The 26,209-nt window shown below is 34.4% G+C and overlaps 4 protein-coding genes and 1 long non-coding RNA gene across 8 annotated transcripts; 4 read left to right on the forward strand and 1 right to left on the reverse strand.

Annotated features, from left to right (window-relative positions):
- The first annotated feature begins 1,175 nt into the window (after positions 1-1,175).
- On the forward strand, positions 1,176-3,385 carry LOC104781643 (xylan glycosyltransferase MUCI21-like). Its single transcript, XM_010506363.3, has 3 exons — positions 1,176-1,749; positions 1,850-1,927; positions 2,031-3,385. Exons 1-3 carry the CDS (start codon positions 1,554-1,556, stop codon positions 3,245-3,247), a joined length of 1,491 nt encoding a protein of 496 aa, XP_010504665.1. The 5' UTR covers positions 1,176-1,553; the 3' UTR covers positions 3,248-3,385.
- Positions 3,386-5,395: 2,010 nt separating this feature from the next.
- LOC104781644 (agamous-like MADS-box protein AGL18) lies at positions 5,396-7,845 on the forward strand. Its single transcript, XM_010506364.3, has 8 exons — positions 5,396-5,955; positions 6,521-6,626; positions 6,711-6,766; positions 6,858-6,957; positions 7,046-7,087; positions 7,193-7,234; positions 7,322-7,473; positions 7,571-7,845. The coding sequence occupies exons 1-8, from the start codon at positions 5,774-5,776 to the stop codon at positions 7,659-7,661; spliced, it is 771 nt and encodes a 256-aa protein (XP_010504666.1). The 5' UTR covers positions 5,396-5,773; the 3' UTR covers positions 7,662-7,845.
- A 2,345-nt stretch (positions 7,846-10,190) lies between these two features.
- On the forward strand, positions 10,191-11,984 carry LOC104781645 (uncharacterized). Its single transcript, XM_010506365.3, has one exon. It carries the CDS (start codon positions 10,352-10,354, stop codon positions 11,804-11,806), a length of 1,455 nt encoding a protein of 484 aa, XP_010504667.2. The 5' UTR covers positions 10,191-10,351; the 3' UTR covers positions 11,807-11,984.
- Positions 11,985-13,153: 1,169 nt separating this feature from the next.
- On the forward strand, positions 13,154-14,381 carry LOC147946175 (uncharacterized). Its single transcript, XR_015597117.1, has 2 exons — positions 13,154-13,441; positions 14,073-14,381. It is a non-coding gene; the product is annotated as an uncharacterized LOC147946175 (long non-coding RNA).
- A 1,069-nt stretch (positions 14,382-15,450) lies between these two features.
- Positions 15,451-24,000, reverse strand: LOC104781646 (villin-3). Of its 4 annotated transcripts, none has more exons than XM_010506367.3 (25): positions 23,578-24,000; positions 23,402-23,451; positions 22,351-22,456; positions 22,061-22,160; positions 21,839-21,907; positions 21,484-21,720; positions 21,220-21,397; positions 20,931-21,063; positions 20,604-20,763; positions 20,375-20,525; positions 20,186-20,286; positions 19,939-20,097; positions 19,341-19,409; positions 19,199-19,267; positions 18,976-19,113; positions 18,734-18,862; positions 18,429-18,576; positions 18,292-18,302; positions 18,078-18,218; positions 17,865-17,990; positions 17,414-17,476; positions 17,121-17,222; positions 16,548-16,764; positions 16,126-16,352; positions 15,451-16,029 (listed from the first exon to the last, which is right to left on the reverse strand). In XM_010506367.3, exons 3-25 carry the CDS (start codon positions 22,404-22,406, stop codon positions 15,916-15,918), a joined length of 2,898 nt encoding a protein of 965 aa, XP_010504669.2. In that variant the 5' UTR covers positions 22,407-22,456; positions 23,402-23,451; positions 23,578-24,000; the 3' UTR covers positions 15,451-15,915. The 4 variants fall into 4 exon arrangements, 2 of the variants coding, with proteins under 2 accessions (XP_010504669.2, XP_087366810.1); XM_087510684.1 differs by having other exon boundaries at positions 20,604-20,778; positions 23,578-23,791; XR_015597118.1 differs by lacking the exon at positions 18,292-18,302.
- Positions 24,001-26,209: the final 2,209 nt, after the last annotated feature.

Here is a 26,209-nt window from a genome sequence, read left to right on the forward strand (position 1 = left end):
AACATAATTTTGGTTAGAGAAATTCTCTTAGATAAAGTGGTCCATATCCAAAACTATGTTGTGAAGGCTCAAAAAAGTAATTAATATTTGAGTGTTTTTGGTTTCAAAATAATAACATGTTCCTGCAGAGACAATTTATATTTTGGGTTATCCCGAGAGGGTCTTTTATTATTTGCGTATTATACAATTTCTCAGCTGTTTAAGAGTTTACCAGAACACATGCTTGTATATCTAACATTCATAATAAGTGCGCAGGAGAGGATATCCAAATTAGAAGAAACACATCACATGCAAAAATGTGCAATCTAGTGCATTCTATTTTCAAGAAACTGCTCTACTTTAGTAGTATTAAACTGTATGTTTGATACGTACGTATCTTGAAACTTTTCTAATCAAGATTTTTCTTAACTCACCTATATATGTATTATGTAGATAGAGTAAGAAATTGTGTTAAAAGAAAAGAAAAGAAAAAAAAATACTAAGTAGAGAAGAATTGTTTCATACCCCGAAGAAAACTCTGGTATTGAATCTGATCATCCATTGGTATTAAAACTGTATCCCTAAACTCGAGAATGACTGACACAATGAAAACGCTAGAAAATTCGAAAAATTTAGCCTGACCATCCCAATTGGTATTTAAATCAGTTCACAAATAATGGTAACTGGTAAAGTACTGGTAACAAATCCGCAGTAGTAGATAACCCTTAATTAGGCGATGGTGATGTCCCACCAGCTGAGCTGACCAATTCACGCCAAGGTTTATTTTATTCGTCTTGCGTAAATCACGAATCTTTTCTTCATTTTAAGTTTTCCTTTAACATCCGGTTTACTATACTCATAATATATTTGAGCTAACCAAAAAACTGCATCTCATTCTTCATTAATAACACTTTTGTTTTATGTATTTGACGATCATATGTTAACATTTTTCCCCTTTAGAATGTACTCTAATGATCCTACCTTAACATCTTGTAACGAAGATCATATAATTATAACAAGAAAGCTAGTGGATAGAAGCAAAAATTCGAATATTTTCATTGCGATTTAATTAAAATAACCATATAAAGGCTTTAAAAAAAATTTCATTTCAGTCTACAACTAATTTTATATTAAAAATCCCAAAAATAGAAAATTAGGAATAATAAAAGAGACTAATCGGAGAGGACAAGAAAAGTAAATAAAGCCCTTCTTCTCCTCCCTCTGCTTTAAGTCCTTCCTCGTCTTCTTTGACACGGCTCTCATTGTTTGTTTTCCATCTGCTGACGAAATAATCTCGATGAAAGAGCCAAAACATACGACACAAAAATATATATTTTAAAGAAATAACAGTTTCATCCTCTCTTTCAAAAGTCTCCTCTTCTCTGTTTCTCTCTTGATGTAAGAGAAAGCAAAGCACCAAAACCCATATTATAATTTTTAAAAAAGCTCTCTTTTTTTTCTCTTCTGGGTTGTCTGATTCTCTTTTAGTAGGAGGAGTACCAAAAGTCAATCAGAAGCGTCGTAAATATCGAAACTTTTCCTTGTGGGTTTCTCGTTTTTGATTATACAGAATAATGGTTCAATACCAGAGACTCATCAGAAAAGGGGAAAAGCTTAGAGTTTCAGTTAATGAAAAAGGTGGTTCCTTTGCCGGAACCGTCGCTGGTGGTGGTTTCTCAAAGACAGCTAAACCGAAGATTATCTTAGTTCTCTTTCTCTCTTTCCTCTCTTGCTGTTACATCTTCAGCTTCTCCTCTTTCTCTCTACTAAGTAAAAATTCACCTTTTTTAATATAATTACTTCCATTAAATTTTATAGTTTTTTCTCATAATTTCGATTGTGAGTATTAAAGCTTATTTGACTTGTGCAGATGCTTTTAGCAGAGAAGCTCAAGGAATTGGTCCTTATGAACAGTTCATTGCACCTCTATGTTCAGGAACCTCTAATGGTATTTTCAAGTATTTGCAAATCTCTCTAATGAATTGTTTTATCTTCATCTAAAAAACATGTTCTTAATATAATAACCCCCTTGGCCTCTTTAATGATTACAGGAACAATTTGTTGTGACAGGGCCGGGTTTAGATCCGACGTTTGTATCATGAAAGGAGATGTTAGAACAAACTCTGCTTCTTCATCAGTCTTCCTCTTCACTTCCCTCCCAAAAAAGACAAACATCTCTCAAAATATCAAACCTTACACAAGAAAATGGGAAACAAGTGTGATGCAAACAGTTCAAGGACTCAATCTCGTTTACAGAGATCAAAATGATTCTTCAGTCTCTGAATCTGATGATGGTCACAACATCTGCGATGTGTTCTATGACGTTCCTGCTGTGTTTTTCTCCACTGGTGGTTATACTGGAAACGTTTACCACGAATTCAACGACGGGATCATCCCTTTGTTCATCACTTCACAGCATTTCAACAAGAAGGTTGTGTTTGTGATCGTTGAGTATCATAGTTGGTGGGTTATGAAATATGGAGATATCGTTTCTCAGCTGTCTTATTATCCTCCTGTTGACTTCAATGGCGACAAGAGAACGCATTGTTTCAAGGAAGCTATAGTTGGATTGAAGATTCATGACGAGTTAACGGTTGATTCATCGTTGATGCTTGGGAATAAAACGATTCTTGATTTCAGAAATGTGTTGGATCGAGCTTACTGGCCTCGTATCCGTGGATTGATACAAGAGGAAGAACTCGAGGCAGTGAACAAGACTGGTAAAAGTGTTGGAGAAGACAGGTTCAAGAAACCGAAACTAGTGATTCTGTCGAGACACGGATCGAGGGAGATACTGAATGAGAGTCTTTTGGTGGCACTAGCTGAGGGAATTGGATTCTTTGTCGAGGTTCTGAGACCGGATAAAACAACGGAGCTGGCAAAGATCTATAGATGTTTGAATTCAAGCAATGTGATGATCGGTGTACATGGAGCTGCAATGACACATTTCCTTTTCTTGAAACCTAAGGCAGTCTTTATACAGATTATACCAATAGGAACTGAGTGGGCGGCTGAGACTTACTATGGTAAACCGGCCAAGAAGATGGGATTGAAGTACATTAGTTACAAGATTAAACCGAAAGAGAGCTCTTTATATGATGAATATGGCAAAGATGACCCGATAATACGAGATCCTAAGAGTTTTACTCGAAAAGGATGGGATTACACTAAGAAGATCTATCTCGAGAGGCAGAACGTGAAGCTTGATTTGAAAAGATTCAAGAAACCGTTGTCTCGTGCTTATGATTTCTCGATGAAACGAATTTGACCGGTGTATAGCATTACACAAACCGAATGTTACCAATTAAAGGGGGGTTTTTAGATTGTATAAAATAGTTTTGAAGATGTATACGTTTTAGCTATACATGTAAATAAATGGGAGAAGAAAGAAAAAGTTTAGCTCTTTTATTTTGTGGCAATTTAGCTTCAAATGACTCAATTTTACAAGCTTTATTACTAACCGGAAAATACCAACTAAACTGAGTTTTTTCACTGAGTTCATACCACATCCAAATGGGTCAAAGGGCCCAACTATTGTTTGCTTTGTAGGCCCAAAAACCAAAACATGCTGTCGATGATTTCAGATTTCTCAATTCATTTTTTTACAGTTTTATTGTGTGTTGTTTACAAAGTTAAAAGTAAAAATAAAACACCAAGATTTGTAAAGTAAGTAAAAAACATCCAAACGGATCTAAGGGCCCATTTTTTTTTTTTTCTGTTTGATAATATTGACTTTGAATTAATAAAAAAAAAATCTAGTTTTAATTTCTATTGTACCTTTGTTATGATTATCATCGAATTTCACTGTTTTTCAAAAACACATATGATTAAAGCTCTTCTAGAAATCTACACAAAAAATAGTAAAATGGAAACAACCTGCATATAGGTATGACAAGTGGCTCATTCTCTTTTTTAGCATGTTAGAGAAGTGTCTGGTTGATGGCAAAAAAAAAAAACAACCTTTTTTTTATATATACAAAAAAACCTTGTGTAAGTAATATCCCAAAGCGATTTCTCCTTATATTTATTATTTTATTTCATTTATGGGAATTTTTGTAACAAAATAGAACCACAAATAGATTTTTTCCTTTCGTAGAAAAAAAATAAATCTTAAGAAATCACGTTAGTTTCATATTGGATGGTACTTTACAAATTCCTAAAGAAAAACTCAACGATAGGAGATATTATTTTTTTCGCAACAACTAAAGATAGTAAATTTATCCCAAAAAAAAAAAAGAAAACTAAAAATAGTAAAATGTTTTTAAAAATGTGTAAAGTTTTATTTAATTTTAAAGTTATACCTTGAATTGAGATTGTGTAAATCAGATAACTTTGCTTCCATCACCCTTTGTTTTGGTATGAAAAAACTACATTTAAACCAAAGTAAGTATTTTTCAATAGGTTTTCTGGATACAGATTCAATTCGGTATAGACCGGTTTAAGTGGTCCAAGCCTAACCAAATATTTTCAATATTTATTTCCTTTTCTCTAGTCTAGTATTAAACTATTAATTATGTCAAAAAAAAAGTTAGTATTAAGTTATTAACATAATTGTAATTTCCAAAAAGGGAGAAAATATTGACCAAAAAAAGATCACCATTAAATGACTTAAAACAATATTTAGAAACACTCATCTGAATAGTTTTACACTCTAAAACAAAACTGTGAGCTGTATTAACATTTTTTTTTTGTGTGTAAATATTTCCATATTTTATACAAAAATATATTTGTTTACCGGAATTACACGACAAAACTAATTAATTTCTATTTATTTTTTTTCTAATGTAAAGATAATTCCAAAATACTGTTTAAGGTTCTCTAAATATAATATCAGTTACAATAGAAAGTCTTCTTTTTAAAAAAGGATATTTTTCTTTTACTAAAAATACAACAAACTTGATTTGGATGGAAAGCAAATCCTGCTAGTGAGATTTTACTATCTATAGAAACGTTAAAGCCCACACCTTTTGCTTTTCTTATCATCATATTCTTATTCTTCAAAAGCCACGTTTTGGCTATTCTACTAGATCTCTCACAAAACCAAAAAAAAAAAAAAAAGTTAAAAAGAAAAATAAGGCCACGTTTCTACATCTACTAGTATCTTTTTAAAGATACGACTGTTAAGTATCACACTTATCATAAAAACGTGGTATTAAAAGAAAAAAAAAACTATTTAAAGATAAACACTAGAAATAGAACTATGAATGTTGTTAGTATGGTTGATCAAAGATTTTCCTAATATACGGGTCAATATTAATTTACATATGTTTTAACAAATTAAAATTTTGGTAGATTAAAAGTTTTTAGAAACGTAATAAAAAAAAGCATGACCCTAGAAATATTAAAAAAAGGGAGAAGAGATGCGAAACCAAAACAAGGCGTTATAAAAGGGAAAGAAGTGCCAAAAGAAGAAAACAGCCACTCACACCAAGCAAAGCAAATTAAGCAAAGCCAGCCAAAAATGGAAAATTGCTACTTATAGTAACTCTATTTTTTTTTTCTTTATACAATTATAATAAAACCTAATTTTGGTCTAATTTTTTCTTTTTCTTTTTTTGTCCCATCCTTAGCCCCTTTCCCAATTGTCATATTTGATCGATTTCTAAAGAAAACCTCCCTTTATATATTCACACAAAATAAAAATAAATCTCTTCTTTATTAACATTACGAAGAAGAAGAAGGGCTCTCTTCTCTCTACTTCCTCTGTATCATCATCATCCATCATCTCTTTTTTGGATTTTACAGAAGCCCAGATTGATTTTTTTGATTCGTTCAGAGAGAGAGAGAGAGAGATATGGGGAGAGGAAAGATTGAGATTAAGAAGATTGAGAATGTCAACAGTCGTCAAGTCACTTTCTCCAAAAGACGAAACGGTTTGTTTAAGAAGGCTAAAGAGCTTTCGATTCTCTGTGACGCCGATGTCGCTCTTATCATCTTCTCCAGCACCGGCAAGATTTACGATTTCTCCAGCACCTGGTACTTTTTTTTATCATACGGAAACCAAAAGATTTTGTTTTTTGTTTTTTTTGGGCTTCTGTATCTGAAGCAGAGCAAAAACCCCTGTTTGTTTAATCGTCGTGATGATTGTTTCCTCTGTTATTATTAATCTGGTGAAATCTTTGGCTTTAAAGGTGAAACCTTTTTTTTGTGGGTTTTTGATTTAAGGGTTCATCTTTTGGAGAATCGAGATTGTGTTTCTTTGATTAGGATTTGTAATCGGATTAGTTTCTGAGTTGTTGTTAATAAACCCTCTAAATCACTGTTTAAGAAAATGCAGTTTGATACTATCTTTGGTATCTAAATATAGGTAGATGCTGTTGTGTGTATCAGTTTGTTAGAATCTGAAAGATTTTTTATAATTCCATGTTTATTAGACTACAGATGAGTTTGTTTGTGTCTAACAAAAGTGTGTTTTATCTCATCTTTTGTGAAGAAATTGAAGAATGTAGAAGTTGAGATTATTCATGGGTTTTTATTTTGGTTCTGTGATGATCATCAAACCAATTAAGGGATTTGTTTTTTTTCTTTCCAATCTGTGAAGTATGGAGCAAATTCTTTCGAGATATGGATACACTACTGCGTCTGCTGAGCATAAACAAAGAGAACAACAACTTCTACTTGGTGCTTCACATGACAATGAAGCTGTGGTATATGTCTATCCATAAAGCAGATATTTTTCTGTATCCCTTTTTCTTGATCTGATTTTGGATTTTCTGTATCCGTTGTTGCAGTTGCGAAATGATGATTCTATGAAGGGGGAACTTGAAAGATTACAGCTTGCAACTGAGTATGTGTCTCTCCCTGGATTTATATTTTGGTTTGTTCTTGTGTAAAGTTGTGGTCTTTCATTGGTTGTTTTCTGTTTGTTACCTGAACAGGAGATTGAAGGGTAAGGAGCTTGATGGTATGAGTTTCCCGGATCTTATTTCTCTTGAAACCCAGTTGAACGAGAGCTTGCGTAGTGTCAAGGATCAAAAGGTGAAGACAAAAGTACTAATTTATTCAAACATAGGGAGACAATTTTTTTGATTCATTCCTGACTTGTAAAGTTTCGTTTTGATTCCAGACAAAACTCTTGCTCAACCAGATTGAAAGATCCAGGTTACAGGTACGAACAGGGCCTCCCCAAATGTCAAAATCATAGTTATCATCGAATCTTGTACAATGCTGGAATCTCAATATCCTTGTTTTGTTGTTTCCTTATAATTATCAGGAGAAAAGAGCATTGGAAGAAAACCAAATCTTGCGCAGACAGGTAGAGAGAGATTCATCAAGCCCTTAAATTACCTTGGTCTGGTCTTTCACCATACATGACTGAGTTTAAATCTAAATTTGTTCTCAGGTAGAGTTGCTGGGGAGAGGTTCAGGACCAAAAGTGTTGAGTGAAATACCTCAAGCTTCTAGCCCAGAAGATGCTGATCCCGAGATCTCTTCATCAGATGATGATGAGAATGACAACGAGGAGCATCATTCGGACACTTCCTTGCAGTTGGGGTAAAGTGCAAACAAAAACCCTAGCTTCTGTTACAAGCTTTGTAATTTTTGAGGTACCTGAGAATTCTAAAAGCTTGTTTGGTTTTGTCTTTCTTAGGCTGGCATCGACGGGGTATTGTATAAAGAGAAAGAAGCCGAAGATGGAACAGGTCTGCGATAACTCTGGGAGTCAAGTGGCTTCTGATTAATGGAATCAACTATTCTTCTAATCCTGGTGTTTAGGAATTTTCTATGTATCTTCTTGTTCCTGGCTCTGTTGCTTTACTTTTAACTTTGGCGTCTCAAGTAGAGTTTTGCTTTAATGTTTAGGTGAACATTTTTTCTCAATCAAGAAGGGATTTGATTAATCTAATATGATAATAGATTTTCTTAGTTAAAGTTCCCACAACACACAACACTATGTGTGATGAATATACATTCTCTAACAAATTTCAGTAAAGTCAAGAAAACATAAACACATCGAAAACGACAGTATACATTGATAGCAAATGGTAGATCAGTAGATGAAAATTCAGCCAATAAAACAACAAATCGAATCGCTCATAGACATTGTTAGTCGATAACAGGTGAAGCTGCAAAAAACTCGTACATATGTAAAATATGCTTAAACAAAACCATCTCTATCCCTTTTGTTATGCCGGCCCATTTATAGTATTGGGCCTAAATATGTTATCTTTTTGGACTTTTTTAAAATAGATGATCTTGAACTGTGTCCGCTGTCCGGCATTTTAGGCCACCGACAATTCAAAGGTCTCCGACGGCTTAGACATAGCGCTGCTTAATTCCTTCCTATACAAAAAAATGATTCTGATATTTATGCTTGGGAGAAATAAATCATCAGATGGTAGACAAGCGGCAGTGAGTACAAGTTACTTTTTATTGTCAGTAAGTACAAACAGTACAACTCAGAGAAACTTTCAAAACGGATTATGTAGTGATAATTCGAGTTAAACGAAGTCAAGAGAGAGTATTTTAAAAACTGATTGTGAAATACCACATCGTTTAGGAGTCTAATTATATCAAACTTTTGTTGTGAAGACTACTACTAGTTTAATTGGTAACTCGACCCATGATTACGAAATAAGTCCACAATCATTTTATAATGCCAAAATTGTGACTAGTCGACACAAAAAATTGGTAACGTAACGAGTCTAAACGGAATATTAAATTTTAAAAAAAGGAACACAAGTCCCGGACCTAAAAACGTAAAACCTGCAGAAGAAGGAAACGCCACGTGTGCAGGAGCTTCATGAGAAGGTTCCAATGAGAATGAGATCCACCGTCATCACCAACACACACACAGTCACACTTGTTCTTTTTTTTTTTTTTTATAACTACACTTGTTCTCAAACAAAGTCAAATCACCGTTCTCATAGACCCTACATTATTTTTTTACTAATAGAACCATTCATTACGAGAGACCCTTGCTCATATATGTCTTCACCGTCCGATCACGGATCCTAGCTGTAATCAAGGGGGCAGAGTTAATGAAGTGGGTCTATGAATGAGAGAGAGTAGTAGTAACTAGTAACTGCCCTTTCATCACATTTATTGTTTATTTTCTTGTTTTTTTTTTGCCATTTTTGGTTTATTATAGGATTGGTAATAGGATTAACTAATTTTAAGATACGATTGCTTTGTTTGTTTTTTTCTTAGGTCGTTGAAAAAGTTTTCAGAAATGTGCAACGCCGGTTTGCATCGGTCAAAAAAAGCATGTGATCAGGGAAAAAAACTATATAAACTTGGATCAAGTTATGTATCAGCGTTTACATTACGTTTCCTTTTGTTTTTTTACGTTGTTTAACATATGGACTATATGGAGTAACAGAGTACAGACCATAACATAATCGTATACTATTCATTCCAATTCCGAAAATTACTCACCATTTCATTAATTTAAGAGGATGTTGCTTAAGATATCAAAACCACCATTTCAGTTACTCAACATTCAACTGCATTTTAACTTTTTTAATGGAGTATATTTTTGACCTCCATTACTAATTTGCATTTAACCGGTCAAAGTAATTATACACATACAGAAGAAAATAGGCTGAGAACGGTCAAACTTTTATTATTCTTAAAAGAAAATTAGGCACATCCCCTTTAATCACGTTTGAAAAAAGAAAAAAAAAAACTGGTATAATTACTAAACATCCGGCCCATACTATACTGCTACTCTCTTCTCGACAAGGCTGGACTGGATACACTGAATTTTTTTACCAAGGAAGAAGGTTCCCTTTAATAAGGGAAGCAAGCACATTGCGCAATAAACATGTGATTCTATTCATAACTTAAAGTAAAGGGCAACATACCTACCTTATACAAAATGAGCTGAAACATTTAAAAATATATATATGGATATAATTATAATCTAATCTAATTATTTCTGAAAATTGTAAATGTTAACTACCTTATATTTTGTGAATATCTTAGTTTATTTAAACTTTATCTATCAAAACACTATTTACATTAATGGTTTATATTAATTTAACAGATTCAGTTAGAATCTTTATGTAGATTTAACTTTACTTTTTAGCAAGTAAAGTCAATAATAATTTTCCTCTTAATTTTTTTAAAGTCTCATCAATTTAATCAGTTAATTTTTTTCTTTTTTAATTTGGCTACCAGTATCGGGTCATTAAAATAAAATTTTAAGTTTTAATCCACCCATATTTTTTTGTCGTTTCCAAAATTAAATAAAAACCCGACCCGGAGATCCATTTCGTTGTTATCATCAATATAATAAAATCAAACAGAACAAATAAATAATTTTGAGAAGAAAGCCAAAAAAAAAAAAAAGAGTCTCTCGGCCTCTCGTCACCACTAACCCCAGAGTGGGGAAGAGAATACAGAAGAAGAAGAAGAAGAAGAAGAAGATATGGGTTTGATATCAGCGAAAGAGACGAAGCACAATAACAACACTAGAGGAGCCATGGGTTTGCTCTTAGTCTTCTTCCCTGACCACCACCACAACAACAACGACGACTCTCCTTCTTTTTCTCCTTCTCCTTCTTCTTCTCCGGCGGCAATAACGACTCTCTTCCGCACCAGATCTTCACGTCTTCTCCTCTCCAAAGCTCAATCAACAATCTCAATCTGCATCCTCCTCCTCTTCCTCACTCTCTTCCTCTTCACCCTCTCCACCTTCGAGCCTTCCTCTGGTTTTCCCTCCGTTTCTTCTCGTCCTCACCGTCGATTCCTCCTCAACCGCGACATCGTCGGATCTCAGCCCCTCCGTCGTCGTCGTTACGATCGATTCGCTCTCCAAGGCATGGGTACTCTGTTTCTCCGAGGGACCAGGAGCATGCAAGGCTTAATCGTAGCTCACCTCGCTTCCGACGCGACGGACGACGATCTCCGTCTCTTCATGCGCCTGCTCCACCGCTCCGGTGTCACTTCCAAATCCGACGTCGTTTTGCTCTTCAATTCGCCTTCCTCCTCTGGTTCTTCTAGATTCGCCGGATTGATCGAAGAGGAGAACGACTCGTTCTTAAAACTCGTCGATGTCCATCGGAGCTCGAATTCGTCGAATCAAATCGATTCGGTTTGGGGATTTAATCTGACCAAATTCATGAAGAAGACGTCATCTTCTTCACCAGAGCCTATCTGGGGGAAGAAGACTCACAGAGCTTCAAACGATTCGTCGTTGATTAATAACTCGACCGAGTCAACCGAGTTGACTCATGGCTCTGTACTGGGGTTCGACGTGACTGAGTTGGATCCTGAAAACTCGCTATCCGGGTTCATGGACCACGTTCCGATAAGTTTGAGGAGGTGGGCGTGTTACCCAATGCTGCTTGGTCGAGTAAGACGCAATTTCAAACACGTTATGCTCGTCGACGCTAAAACCTCCTTGTTCCTCGGCGACCCGTTTACCCGGATTCGTAACCGGAGCCCCGAGTCTGTCCTCTTTTTCTCCAAACACAGCAGCAAGAAAAGCTCTGATGTTAACCCGGCGATTCTGGTCGGCGGAGCCAAAGGGATCAGGAGACTGTCGAGCTCGATGCACACTGAGATCGTGAGAGCCGCGATGCAGCAGCAGCAGCACAAGAACAAGAAGAAGAGCTCTGTTACGGACTCGGTTGTGTTGAGCCAGCTAGTTGGGAATGTTCACATGGTGAAGAACTTTGAAGTGGTTGCGAGTGAGTCGGCGGTGCCGGAAGCGAGTTCGCTGGCTGAGTTGAGGACGAGAAACTCGGCGGCTTCGTCGATAAAGAATCATGATATAATACAACGCGGTAATGGTAATGGTAACAGTGATCATATTACTGATATAATTATGAAACGTATTTGTTCTTGTGAATTAGATTCTTCTGTTTATAATTACTGTTAGCATTTATTATTACTTTTAAGAAATTTACAAAAAAACAAAAATTTTGTACACATTTGACATTTGTTATGTTCTTAGATTTTGTTTTTCCTTTTTTCTACAGATGTTTTATTAGTATGTCCACGTTACGTTCTGTATTCATTATTGATTTGGTCTCCTTCGGAAATAATCATTGATAAAATCAGGAATGTATTGTTTTTTTTTTTCTGCATTTTATTATATTCAAAAATGTCGGTAATGGAACATTTTTGGAATTATTTATTTTGTTAGAAACTTCGAAATTAGTACTCTATGATTTTTTTTGTATCATAAAAATTGATTTTCTGTTTATTTTAATCAATTAAGGCTAAAAAATTGTGAATTTCAAAAATTAATAAATAAGAATTTAAAAGTTTGATGAATTACTATTGGTTAATAATTATAAAATATATTATTATATATAAAAAAATGCATCTATAGCTAAGCATTAAAAAAAATTTCTTAATTTATGTGAAAATTCTAAAATATCATTTATTGTGATACAGAGGGAGAGAATATTATTTTGGTGGGTTTCCGGCAAATAATATTTGATTCTCATTCGGTAGATAAACTCCACAAATTTTGATTCCTCACGTTGGGGTGCATATCTGATTGTAACAGATTTTTAATAGACTATTGATATATTATGTCTAAAAAAAAAGTCTGATCCAATTTTTAGAATGTTAGTTTCTTTCTATAATGCAAAATACTGGAAAGAAAACTAATTTTCGATAACAAAAACTTTTAAATTTTTTTACCATCACTGGATAACATATGACTCCGTTAGTTAAATCTGTCTATGAAAAAAGGCCTTTACGAGACCACTTATGATGATGGTATCACATGTTTCATAATTAGAAAATTTTGATTACTATATTGATTTGTTGTTTCTTCTTATAAAAAGACACACGTCGCATGTGTTTATTTGGTCTTTTGAGCTGGTTAAAGTCAATTTGCCCCTACTTTTTTTTTTTTTTTGTCTAACATTACACAAACTTTAGAAAACGTCTTTCTTCTTCAATTATTGAAATCTTATTATTTATAACAAAACAAATAATAATGCCATCACGAGTTTCATCGTTGGAATCGGATTCTCAATCTTCCTACCAATTATCTATCATCCAAGCCACATCAAAGGGTATATGCATAAACTCACACATAGGGAAAAGCTCATCGTCTAATCACTTTATTCGGTTTAAACGTTTTATCTCCACTCATTATATTCACTGGTTACATATCACTGTTTTTTTGTTAATTTTTTTTTTGGTTCAATAATGTTTTATCAAACGTTAGCATAAATGTTACACAGCACTTACACTTCCCACACCTCTTATAATGGAATGAGATTGTAAAATTACAAAACCTCCCCGCAATACATCATAAATCTTTGAACTGTTTTAAATGCTGATTTTTCGGGTTGCGTTTATATCCAAGCAGAATCAATTGTTTCAACTCACCTCTATTGTTCTTTCTTCAGTCCCATGGTTTCTCTGGATTTGAAGAAACCCACAAACCAATACGTTTCTACCTCGCCTACCTTCCCCACTTTGCGAGAACCATGGACTTATGAATCATAAGCTATGTAATGCCAAGCAAAACCTTTCTTTAGCATTTTCTTCGGTACAAACATGGTTACATATCATTGTTGTTTTTTTTGAGTAATTTTTTATTATTATAAGTCTGTCAAAATACATTCCAAATGTTTAAACATAGAAAAAACTTCACTATTCGTTTTGAATAAACATATGTTTTGTGGAATTCTTAAGATGCTCAATTCAATGATAATGATAATTAAAATATTCATTTCTTGAAACTGCCAAGTATGTGCACATATATAGTTCTAACATATGATATAATATAATTAGTAAATCAATAATTGCTTTGGATATAGATGAAGTCAGTAGTATCTTTTGTATGTCCACAACACATTAAAGGCGTGAGCTTGTGAAAAAAGAAGATATGAACACAAAAGAAAACAAAGGAGAAAATACTTGTTAAAAATTAAAATAAAAGTGGGGTTGGTTATTCTTTCAAGGAGTAGTAATGTAGTATAGCAAGTTTAAGTGGCTTCATTTAGAAGCCAAGAATTCACAATTATCCATAACAAGTAGGCGTGCTTTTGCTTTGCTTTTCTTTATTTACCATCTCAACGACGTTTATTCTAAAGGAATATATTATAGTTACCAATCAAATATTGTATTGATCAATCACTCTCTGTAGTAAGAACCTTATTTTATGTTTTGAAAAACAGTGATGGTGTTGGAGTTTTCTAATGAGCTACTATTGCAAGTTATGGAGCTTCTCAACCTTGGCTATTATACAAATAAGAGAGAAGCTAAACTTTAATTAAATTAAAGTTTTTTTTTTATTAAAGGTCGCGCAGCCGCGCCTTTATTTCTTTAATAGTATTAGAACACTGACAAGTGACAACAATGATAAATTTCATTTAATGAATTTAGCAAGTGGCTTGCCGGAGTAGTACTTTGTAGTGGTAATGGAGGAGGGTTATACATTATGTATTTCTATGTCCTTTATGTTATACGATTAAGGATTGAAAACATTCATTCTTCCTACTAAAATTATAACATTACTGTACGTTGTTTATTCTATTTCTACACGTGGAAATGAAAGATTAACTACAAGAAAGATTTTACGTTAATTTTATAAATAAATGTCTTTCTTTCATTTCATAGTAGTATCTATTTTAAAAGTGGTCTAGTGTATATTTATTTCCTTGGAGTTTGTTAATTCAATTCATCCATATGTTGGCAAAAAGAGAAAAGAACCGACACTCTTTTCTTCCATACATGTGTCAATGCCTCATTGGTAGTATAGGTTGCATTTTCCTTTTAGAGTGTGGACCCTCTCCAGCTTGGACAAAGAGTTCGTGCAAAGACTCTCTACTAGATACTGTATTATGGCTGCTGCGAGCTGACCTGTCCCTCGCTCGAACCCACGTCGTATATTGCCCAGCCACATATTCATACGTAACTTCCAAGATTTTTTTTGTCTGTCGGTTCTTTTATAAGGTCAATGCCACTATAGTAACGACCATTACAACTTACAAGTTATTAGACCAAACGACTTTAGATCAATACATGTTAGTATTTTGACTAACATAAGTGATGTTTAATGCGATTCTTACGTTTTATGGGTTTAATTTAGTTTGTTAAGTATGAGTGACTATAAATGCAGTTCTTATAAACAAGACTTAAATTATCGTGTTAGGTGATAACCATTTTTCCAAAAGAAGATTTAATATGAGCACTTAGTGTGTTGGATTCCATCGAATCTTGTGTGAGTTTTATTATCATCACCACCTTGAAAAATAATGCAAAAATTGACGTAATCATTCTGATTCCCAACTAATTTTTTCCTTTGATTTGTTGCACAGTAAAAAAAAAAAAGGCTAAGAAATTAGATGCCAAATTGGTGGAGACCAGGTCAGGCATAAATGTGGTTGTTCTTCTTTTATATTCCTTACTTTTTTGATCACTTCATGATTCTGATAAATAATTTCACTGCATTTACTTCAACACACATTTCTGTCATGTACTATGAGTCTAAGACAGCTTTGCTAGTTGAACATACATAGAAGTGGAACAACAAAAGCAAATGGTGCGTCTCAATTGTCAAACGGATCTAAAACACCCATACATTGAAATTTATTGAGTTTACAAGTAGACGTTTCTGTTCATTAACAATCAAAATAATGTGAAATCCAAATCAAAGAATTTACTAACCACCACCACACAAGACACAGCTGTCCTGACCCCAAAAAAAAATGCACAACAGTTTATGATATATCAAATCATTACAATAACACATCATTTTGTGATAAGAATATGAAGAATCAAAACCCGGATCCCAACCCCACCCATGAAAAATAAATATTTTGAAAAATCAAAACATTATAGGAAAACTGAAGGAACAAAAAAAGAAAGAACTGTTCATTGTCTTCATAGCTGCAACACTGAGGTCAATACATAACCAATAACACAATGGCAAATCGTGTCTTTGATCTTAGTATATATCTGAGGAGGATTATTGGATGTTTCCACCTGCGATTTTTGTTTTTTGTTTTGGGAGAATTCTTAGAACAAGTCGAATTTCTTCTTCAGTAAATCTTGCTTCCATCTAGGCAATTTGTAGAATGTTTCTTTCTCCATACCAAATACAGTCTTGAACTCTTCCTCAGACAGGTAAGCCTGATAGATTGGGTTGAGTAATATGATACCGACAATTCATGCTCAAATTAAGACGAGGTAAGAAAAAAAAAAGCTAATTCGGCTCAAGTGATTCACCTCTCTGCGTTTGAAGTCAATTCCTGTCACTGGTGTCTCAGATTTCGCTTGTAGTCGTGCGTAGGTGAAGGTTGCTCCAGTTGTTTCTGCTTCAGAATCATCCTGCTTTGGTTTTACTTCCTCAGCACTTGCTTCTGCTGTAGGTGAAACTTCCTCATCTTCTTTGGCTTCAGTAGCTTCTTCGGAAGCCTCCACTTCTGAGAAAGCTTTCTCATCTTTTGCTTCAGCTGTAACCACACATACTCATAGTGATCAAGCGATACAAGAGTTCAAGATATACTGACATAAGGACTACGCTTGTAGGTTACAGTCTGTTTCTGCAGATAGTAAATTCTACATTTTTACTTTTGTTTAATCAAAAATCATGTGTCCTGTATGGTTTGTACTTATCTGCAATAGATCAATACTGTTAAAGAACTTACCAGAAGGGCTGGTATCAGGTGATTTCTTCTTCTCGGCAGTGAGAACTTGCGAGAGAGCAGCCACTGCTGCTGCTCTTTGTGACGCCTGACTTGTCAATCCTGGTCTTCGTGGAGGTGACTTTGATGATGGTGAAGAATTAAATGCAGATGATAAGGCGGCTAAAGCTTCAGTCCTTTGTCTTGGACCTCCTTGACTTCCATTTGATCTATCTCGGCTCTGCAGTTAAACAAAGATCAAGAACATGGGACAATAGTAGCTGTGATTTGCTAAACATGCCACAGTAAAACGCAACTGGCAAACGCCAGATTCTAACTAGAATTATGTTCTCTGCCTAAGCTGAAAAGCAGTAAGCAGATATGTGCCTTAACGGCTTAAACCCTAATAAATTATTTGAAGGCAGTCAAAGGTTTGGATAAATTTGAGAAATTCATGACAGGGAACCTCGTTAAAAATGGATTCAGAGCCTTTGTTCTTCATGGAAGTTCACATGATAAGTCAATATCTTCATAAGTGTATCAGAAAGAATCTAGTAGAAACATCAAAAAGGAGCTTAGAGTCTTAAGAGTCTTTACCGGAGAGCTTGTTCTCCCGGAAGAAGAATTAAATGCAGATGTCAGAGCAGCCAAAGCAGCAGCCCTTTGCCTTGGTCCTTGGTTCCCACTGCTAGACTGATCCTGCAGCAGAGGGGTATATTGTGAATCAACGGTTCCGAATGTAATATAGTATATAACAAAGGAGAGTCATCTATAGCTGGGTTTCCATTGTCACATCTATTCTTCTCTGCTACTGTTAAACAAGGAAACATAAAACACAGGCATGTTGTATCTCCAACTTTCCCCAGTAAGCATCTTAACTAAGTGTTTACCTCCACAACGTGGTGTGTACCAAGTAATAATGCTGCCTTCTTCTGGAAGGAATTCCCTTGCACCTGTATTACAGATAACCCAAGCTAAATCTGAGAAAAAAGTGGAACTTTACCGAAAAGTCAATGGAAATCAGACTAAACTTCTTGCTTTCTGACAGAGCTTCCCCTCAGTTTAATATAGATCTGTCCTCCTCTACACATGTAGAGCTTCCTCAGTTTTATCTAGCCTACTGTTCAATTTAACAAATGAGATGTGATCTCTAACTTCATTCTTTATAAGGGTGCTGACAACAGAACTGGCATTTGCATAGAGTGTAACAAACTTAATTCCTTTTCAATGAGTATGATCCCGAACCCTCTCTAACACTATCACATTAACAGCACCCTATTAAAAATAGACTCCCTTCTCATGGTAATAACCCAAAAGATATCTGCGAACAGAAAATCTTACAGTAGCTTTAGTAGAATCCCATGAAAAATAAGTGGTGAAGAAGCAGGGTTCATTTCCCTCCGTGATTTTGTATAATGGAACTTTTGGAGACAAGCCTTCCAGGGAACCAGCCAGATCTATGTATCTCTGCGCAAAAATGTACAATGAGCAAACAAGATAGAAAAGGAGCAGCAATAACTGATGCCGAGAAGCAAAATTGATGAAGCATATTACCTGGCCAATCTCAAAGGCAGTTTGTTTTTCCTTGGGATCCACACATTGACCAACCCAGACAAAAGCTTCAGCATGAGTATCTAGTAAATGCATTTCCTCCGTCAAGAGGTCATCTTGATCAAAGTTGTGAATCTCTTCAACCTGTGCAGGGTAATGTTAAAACATGCACACATCTTGATAAAAAAAATTGGATATATTTTTCCTAAATTCTTACCTGAAACTTTCCTGAGGATCCATTTAGACACATTGTAAAGAAGAAGATAACGTTAGTATATGCAAGTTTATTAACAACAAATATGACCCTATTAGAGATGTTTTAACCCTCAGAATTGAGGTCCCGATTTCAATTACCTCTGTTAAAGGAAAAGGAAAACAAGTGAGGATCCCTGACAGTTTCAGCGGAAACCTTCTTGCTGGTGAAGTTCTGTTTTCCCCCAAGTGCAAACCAAAAGGATGAGCTCTCTGTTCCCTCTTTTGCGTGTTTGATAGTAATCCCAGGCTGACTTATCAAGAAAAAAGATGATTAATTTACCATGAAGAACAGTGATAAGAAGTACGAGTGAGTTTCTATTTAGTAAGCTTTATATAAATTATACAGTCCTCCGGCTTAGACAATTTCAGCTAAACTAAAATCTAAGATAGCACCATTAGAATACCTTTAAGAATTCAGCAACTTTAGCAGCCAGTTCTTGTTGCTCATGCGTACTATGGTTTCCATGCCAAAGGAACATGGAAGTACCAGATTGCAGAAGGAAGCAGTCATAAGAGTTTAAAGAAGTGGCCACCTGCAGAAAGGAGTAATAGAACATTACATGATCACACAAATAGGTAGCCAACGTTTGAACAGTGTAAAGTAGAAAAATGACTTCGCAAGAGAGAACATAAAGTAGGAAAGTACCGTTTCAACTTGTAGTGCTTTATTATTGTGAACTCCAGTTCCAGACACTTGAATAAGTGCAATTGATTCCTGAGTGTAGGTTTCATCTGATGAACCTTTCTCTGTCATACTATTTTTGTAACCAGAGCTCAAACCACCCTAAAAGTTTATGTAACTGTATCAATTACCAATATATACTCTTGCAGCAAAAATCAACTTGTATTAACAATGAAAAGAAAAATACCTTAAGAACCACCATATGTTGAAAAAGTGCAACAAATTGTGGAGGTTCTTTACCCTCATATATACGGGCCTGCAAGATGATCAAGTTATTTAACAATCTTTCAGTGCTAGTGGCCATTACTTGCAATGACAAAACATGGTACCTGCACTGGTCTTCCCTTCAACGAATTTGTCATTATGCTCGCTAGACGAACTGCTGTTTCTTGATCCTCCTAAACTCGGGAGAAAACATAAGTTAGATGGCTAAATTCAACATGTTCAAATATATACATAAAGCCATAAACTGAATATATGAAATCCATTACAATATATACTCAAACTTTGAGGGCTACCTCAAAAGTCAAGAGGCAATAAATCATAACCATAAAATACAATAGTAATAGCATTCCCCAATAACTAAAGATTTAAACTGCAGAAAATTCACAAATATGAAGTTTGCAACATCTTGCTCCTTATAAGGTCGATACCCAAAATAGCAGATAAAATCATATAGACCCAACCAGGTTTCAAGCTTACTTATAAAATGTCGTAAAAGAGAACACCAGGTAGAAGCTAAAACATGCCGTCTTAGTCAATATATCATGTCTTCGTATCCTCTTTCCAGTAACTAACAGAGGAGCTAAAAATACTAATAGAAGAAATCGGGACTTCTTTTTTTTTTCTATTAATAAAAATATTAAAGGACCACATAGCAGTCCTCAGCATGTTTGTTATTTTCTCAAATCCTTTTCCCATGATTACCTGATTACTATTCTTTCCAAACCAACAGCACAGGAAGTAGTCTTCTTTCCTTTCACCAGAATGGTAAGTATAAAGGACCACATAGCAGTCCCCAGAATAGAGTTTTCCGACATCATCTTTGGATAGAGGAGTCTTGGAGTTGCCATCAATGTACCAAACCTATTACACGGGCTTAATGAGTTGGGATGAAATTAACCAATTAAGATTGAGTAAATAACAGCACAACAAGTCGGGAGACACAACAGACCTCCAACTTTCCGCCTCCTTCAAGCAATGGTGGAATCTCCTCATTAACTGTTGTGCTTTTTGACAGGCCCTTCAACCCAACACCTTGTTGCTTAAGTAATGCTACACAATAGCAAAGTACCAAAGTAAGTCAGGGCTAAGAGATCACTCAATTTTTTATTAACGATTAGAGTATCAACACAATCTTTACCAGCGACTTTTCCTCGTCCTTCTTCGTTAGCAGGAGTTGCTGAGCCTGATGGCCAAGAGTCAAAGTTAGACTTGAAAGAATGAGGCTCATAACCTTGGATAACACGGGTTATGCGTGTCGCCTTTGGCCTATTTTCACTAGCAACAAAATCCTGGAGAGGATAGTAAAAGTGAGAATCGATGCTCCGATATTCTAAGGGCTAAGCAAGTTAGCCGATTCTAGTGTTTACCTCAGCAGCTTGGATAGCAGTTTTTCTCTCTTCCACTTGAGTCACTCGGCCAACCCAGATAAATACCTCAGAACCGCAGTCCAAAAGGTAGCATTTATTGTTTTCCAGCATAGATTTGGATAAATCACCTTCTATTGATTCCACCTTACCATCCGCGATACTAAAAAGGGGGTAACTATAAATCAACTTCCATTAACTAAGGCATAAATATAATAGGTAATATTGAAAAACAAAATGACAGTAAGCCATCAGGGTAGTTATATAACAGTGGTTAGAGCAAAAAAACAGCCGAACACCAGTAGAGCAGATCAAAAGGAAGATAAGTACCTATAAAGCTTAGGCGGAGTTGTCTCCGGAATAATTTCATCCTCACTAGCAACCTTCCTAGCTATTGGAGCAAAACCCCCAAAGAGGACCCAGAACTCGCCAGAATCTGATTCTGTATCTAACTTTCCATCATCTGTTATGCAAGGAAATCATTATACATGCATGAGTACCACAATAAACTGTACCACTTTAAAAAAAAAGTTAATCCAACTGCTGCTTGATTGACTGAGCAAAACGTGAAAAAGAAGATATTCAAAAATTAACAGTAAATTCATCTACTGCAACTTACCAACAATAGCAACGTCACAGGTTCCTTCATGAAACTTGTCTTTCAAATATTGAACAACTACCAACGCTTTAGCTCTCTCTTGGATATTTGAATTTGCACCATTAAATTGATAAATCTTCTCCTTGGTGTCCAAGATAAACACATCATCATGATTCAGTGATGAGCGAGCAAAAGGAACCTACACAAGAAAACAGATGAGTAAATACTTAGTAGTACTGATGCGAAGAGAGTACAACACTACAAAATATCTGCAGAAAAAGAAACCTGCTTCAAGTGGACAGCACGTTTCCCTTTGCAGGTATACAGCCGGGTTTCAAACTCATCCTCCTCAGTTTTTCTAAATCCAGACGCAACACCGCCCTCTAGTGGTATAATGCAAGGCTTGAAGTAAGACAAGAATTTGTCAGATTCATGACCTTGAATTTCACGGTATTGGACAGCTCGGCCTCCAAGAGCTGCATCAAGTTCAACTGTCTTGACAGCTGCTGTTCCAGCTTCATCCTGGAATCGTCATTCGCAGATTAGTAATAATGGTGATTCACCTTTGCTTGTCTTCAAAATAAATGAAGTTAGAACGTAATATATGCTTTCATTCTACAAAAACTCCGAAAAATAATACCTGGCTGGTATCTTTACCAATCCAAAAATGTATATCAAATAGATAAGCGCCCCCCTTATTCTGTGTTGTCTGCACATATGAAAGATAAACATGATAAATCTGAAAGATAAAAGGAGCATATAGTTCATACATCTGTAAGCTAGTATAAAGGTATTATCTTATATAATCTTCTCTTGAAGTGTATATAAAAAGGGAAGAAGAACAGTGGAAGAAATTCCAAACCTGCAAGACAATGTATGTATCTCCCATATAGAACTTTCCATGTTCAGACTTTGGCACTGGCACTGGTTCAAAATTTTCGATTCTCCAGATTTCGGTACCTCTAAGTAATGTTAAGTTCAACATCTCAGACAGCAGCAAAACATTCAACAATACCAACAAACTAGTGCATACCCACAAGAAATTGCATTTTCCTCTCTGTACTTCCGTTCATCAGTAGGAAACAATTATAAATTGCTTCACCTTACACTAATATTATAGGAAAGCGGGAAATAAATATTGTGAAAGGATACGGTTTCTGCCCGACTCCTTGAAACGCAGGATCCAATACTTTAGTTGACCCAGACATTTTGTATGCAATAGTTAATCTCTTCCTTTATGTGAAAATACATAAACCACCTGTCGAAAAACATAGAGCAAGCAGAAAAAAAATAAGAAGGTAAGAGATTGTTTTGTAAGCTGAAAATGGCGATTGGATAGGACCCTATAGAAGACTAAAGAGCAACACAAAGGTCAGGTTTCTCTAAATGACAATCATATATGAGAATATACAGTATTAAGTACAAGCATGTTTGAGCTATATATAAGCTCAACAACAATCTTGCAAAGAGTAGTCAGTTCTCTCCCACAATTCATTATTGCCTGGAAATCAAATCATTCAAGATATTGTGTGATTCCTCAAGGAAAGGGGTTGCTAAAAAGCTCGGTTGTGAAATGATATAATCACTGAACAGGAGCCAGAGGGAATACAGGGAACTCTTATAAGATTAGCTTCGACGAATATTGAATCAAACCTTCCTAAGAACCATCCCCGCCACCAAGCTCCAAAACTTTATTAACAGCAAGAGCTCGAGGATGTCAATGTTATAGTGAAGACAAAACCACTTGCTAGACAATAAAACTCAGTCGTGATCCAGCTTTGAAGTAATAAATAGACACACACACTCACAAAAATCCTGTTGTAGCAACCTCTTGTGTATTGGTTTTGAAGATTTGGGTCAGCTAGAGATCGAGATAAAATTCTAGTTGATCAGTGTACCGTGTACTACATCAAAGTGCTCCCTTTTGTTTCTTATGATCTCTAATAAGTCTTTAAGTTCAGAGAAACTCTTAAAGTTAAGCGATTTCAAGGAAATAATTAGAGATTTATACAGAACCCACAATAGCAACTAAACAGATAAAATTACAAAACAATTTAAGGAGAGATCTCAAGCACGAAGCAGAACGAGAAACTCAGATTCAAGAAGTAGAAACCCAGAGATCCAATTCATGATGATCAGGAAAAGAACAAAAAAAAAACGCTAACTGAATCGAAATCAGCTGATCCCGTATAAGCAAACGTACCTGAAAAGACAGATCTTTGAATAGCATGCACTGTGAAACAAACAAATGCACTGTGAAACAAACAAAGAGATGAGAGAGATCAGGAACAAGAAGCACATGAAAAAGGATGAAGAAAAAAAAAAAGGGAGGAAGCAAAATTGAATTATTGAAAGGAGAAGACGTGCGCTGTGTTATACCTTTTTTATTCTCTTTTTGCTTTATTATCCAAACAGATTTGTAGAATTTGAGTTTCGTTTCGTGGGAAGATTATATGATTTTTTACAGTGTGCGTAGTAGACGAGGTGAGGAAGACGAAGGAGGAGACATCATAATAAGTTTTTAAGGAAAGAAGAAGAAGACCGGAACAGAGACCCCCCCCCCCCCCCCACCCCTTTTTATTTATTATATGATGTAACTATTGTATTAAGGCAAAAGCATTAAAGATGATACCCACAGTAATTATGGCTTCCCTTTTTTTTTTTACCTTCTAATTATTTTATATCTTGATTCTTCACCAATGCCTTTTAAAAAAATATACCTTCATACTGAGTTTGAACTTGGTACACGATGTTAAAAGCTCGAACATGAACAGGAGGAATAAACAAAAAAAACTTTGAAGCATTATTATAAGCAGACACTAAACTATTATTTAAAAAACCATCATCATTTCAAGACGACACTGGGTCCATTTCGCATGTGAATAGGCACAACACAAACATTTAAACTCTTTTTAAAAAGATTTACATTAGATGAACTTATGCATATGAACTTCGCATCTTTCTACTCTAATTTGGTGGCGGGGGATATTCTTAGGAAGGTTTGATTCTTATGTTATGTGGGCACTTTACTTTGCTCATCTATGTTTATATATAATAAACCTGTCCCCTTTTATTTTCTCTTCAGAAAACTCGGTCCTATAATATATATATATAGTTTAGTATTTTCCCGTGTATATTTCCTATATAATAAAACAGAAGTTCACAACATTGTTTTGTATACTATATAATTTTAATAAGTTGGTTACAAATAGGTTATATATTAAGTTTTATATTATTTGTATAGTCAGGATTTATTGTTTCCAAAAATCTTAAAGAGAATATTCTAAATAATCATTTGATATCATCTAACTTACCATATTAATTTTTTTTATTAAATTATTCATCAAATAAAATCATTTGATATCTAACTTAACATATTAATTTGTTAATTATTATTATACTTCACCTCTCATTTTTATATATGAGTCTATTTTGTGAAACAAATAAATTCTCATATTATTTATTATAATAAAAAATAGTTTTATTTCCGGATATACCATAAGTTGAATTTTTAAAAACAAATATAAATGATTCAATCTATAAAATATTCAATTTTACTGTGTAACGAGTCAAAATTTGAATATTTAAATTTAATTTCATACTTTTTGTTGAATTTTATAATTTTATATAATATAATAAACTTTAAATAATTTATTTTGAAATATTTTTAAAATATTGAAACTTGATATTAAAGTTAGAAACTATAAACACTCTAAATTGGTTTGTTATAGCAATGTCAATAATATGTCACTATAATATGAAAGAATTTAAAAAACCAAGTATAACAATATATTAAATTACTCATAATATAATAACTTGCTTTTTAAAAACCAAATTCACAAAATTATGTCTTATAATGACATTCAAGTCATGAGGTAGAATATACATTGTTGAAATAACTTCACATACATAAACTAATATAACATATTAAAATAGAAAATATACAAAATTTTGTATGAAATAAAATTTAACCATTGTTATAGCACGGGTACTTATCTAGAATCATTAACAATAGAAAATTTACAAAATAAGTATCTTTTTCAAGTCATCATATTTAGCATATGATTTTATTACATAATATTTTGTTTAAAAAACTTTTAAAAATAATCACATAAATTATATTTTATAAAAAATTACAATGTAAATAAAATGAATTTCAAGAGCACGGGTCTTAATCTAGTATGTATATAAAATATATTCGTTTTAGGGTTTAATAAAAAGAAGAAGAAAATTAAAAGAAGTGGAGTCTTACGTGCGCGTAGAAATGATGGTGGTACCAGATCTCCTCCGCCGGTGCCGACCAGTTAACCTCAACCAAATATTATATACTTTTGCCAACCTCCCAAAGGTTTCATCAATCTTTACGATAATAATACCAATTACCAGTTTTTTTTTTGTTGTGAAAATAGATATATACGGTTAAATAATTATATATATAAACATATATATATATATATATATATGCGTGTTCAGAAAAGAAAGAAAAGAAAAAGGTATACATCAAGAAGCAAAAAAGCCAACTCATTATGAAGGCAATACAATGACAACTCAAAAGAAATCAATATTAGAAATTGGTCGTTTTCATTGCTCATGCTTCATGCAGTCAAGACTTCAGATATATCCATATATACTTTGAAACTTTGAATAATCTAATTTTTATGTAAAATGTTAACGATTGCCCTATTAAATTTAATATTTTATTTGTTGCCGGGTCCAAGCAAAATGACAATGATGTGAAACTTATAAAAATGGTACTCAAAATACTAATTTTTTCGTCATAGAAATAAATTTATATCAGGATAAGGTCACTCGACTCGCTCCCAAGTGGATATTATTTTCTTTAACCAACCTAAAACGGGAAAAGTCTAACAATGCATCGAATGTATCATCGCCTACACTTCAATTACTTGGACAGAGGGAATTGACCTACCAACTGCCGTACAGCATAGACTACAGAGTAGTATACTGGAACATTTATAGGATGAAAAGTTGAAAACTGTTTTGACGCAAC

This window comes from Camelina sativa, chromosome 4, assembly GCF_030686135.1.
Source record: "Camelina sativa cultivar CO46 ecotype springtype chromosome 4, ASM3068613v1".
Classification (NCBI taxonomy): Eukaryota; Viridiplantae; Streptophyta; class Magnoliopsida; order Brassicales; family Brassicaceae; genus Camelina; species Camelina sativa.

Coding starts and splice junctions, on each gene's coding strand:
- LOC104781643 (XM_010506363.3), top strand. CDS start 1,554: ATGGTTCAATACCAGAGACTCATCAGAAAAGGGGAAAAGCTTAGAGTT. Junction 1,750..1,849: donor CTCCTCTTTCTCTCTACTAA/GTAAAAATTCAC, acceptor TGACTTGTGCAG/ATGCTTTTAGCAGAGAAGCT. Junction 1,928..2,030: donor ATGTTCAGGAACCTCTAATG/GTATTTTCAAGT, acceptor TAATGATTACAG/GAACAATTTGTTGTGACAGG.
- LOC104781644 (XM_010506364.3), top strand. CDS start 5,774: ATGGGGAGAGGAAAGATTGAGATTAAGAAGATTGAGAATGTCAACAGT. Junction 5,956..6,520: donor TACGATTTCTCCAGCACCTG/GTACTTTTTTTT, acceptor CAATCTGTGAAG/TATGGAGCAAATTCTTTCGA. Junction 7,235..7,321: donor ACCAAATCTTGCGCAGACAG/GTAGAGAGAGAT, acceptor ATTTGTTCTCAG/GTAGAGTTGCTGGGGAGAGG.
- LOC104781645 (XM_010506365.3), top strand. CDS start 10,352: ATGGGTTTGATATCAGCGAAAGAGACGAAGCACAATAACAACACTAGA.
- LOC104781646 (XM_087510684.1), bottom strand. CDS start 22,406: ATGTCTGGGTCAACTAAAGTATTGGATCCTGCGTTTCAAGGAGTCGGG. Junction 21,908..22,060: donor ATACATACATTGTCTTGCAG/GTTTGGAATTTC, acceptor TCATATGTGCAG/ACAACACAGAATAAGGGGGG. Junction 20,779..20,930: donor ACTCCGCCTAAGCTTTATAG/GTACTTATCTTC, acceptor GTTGATTTATAG/TTACCCCCTTTTTAGTATCG.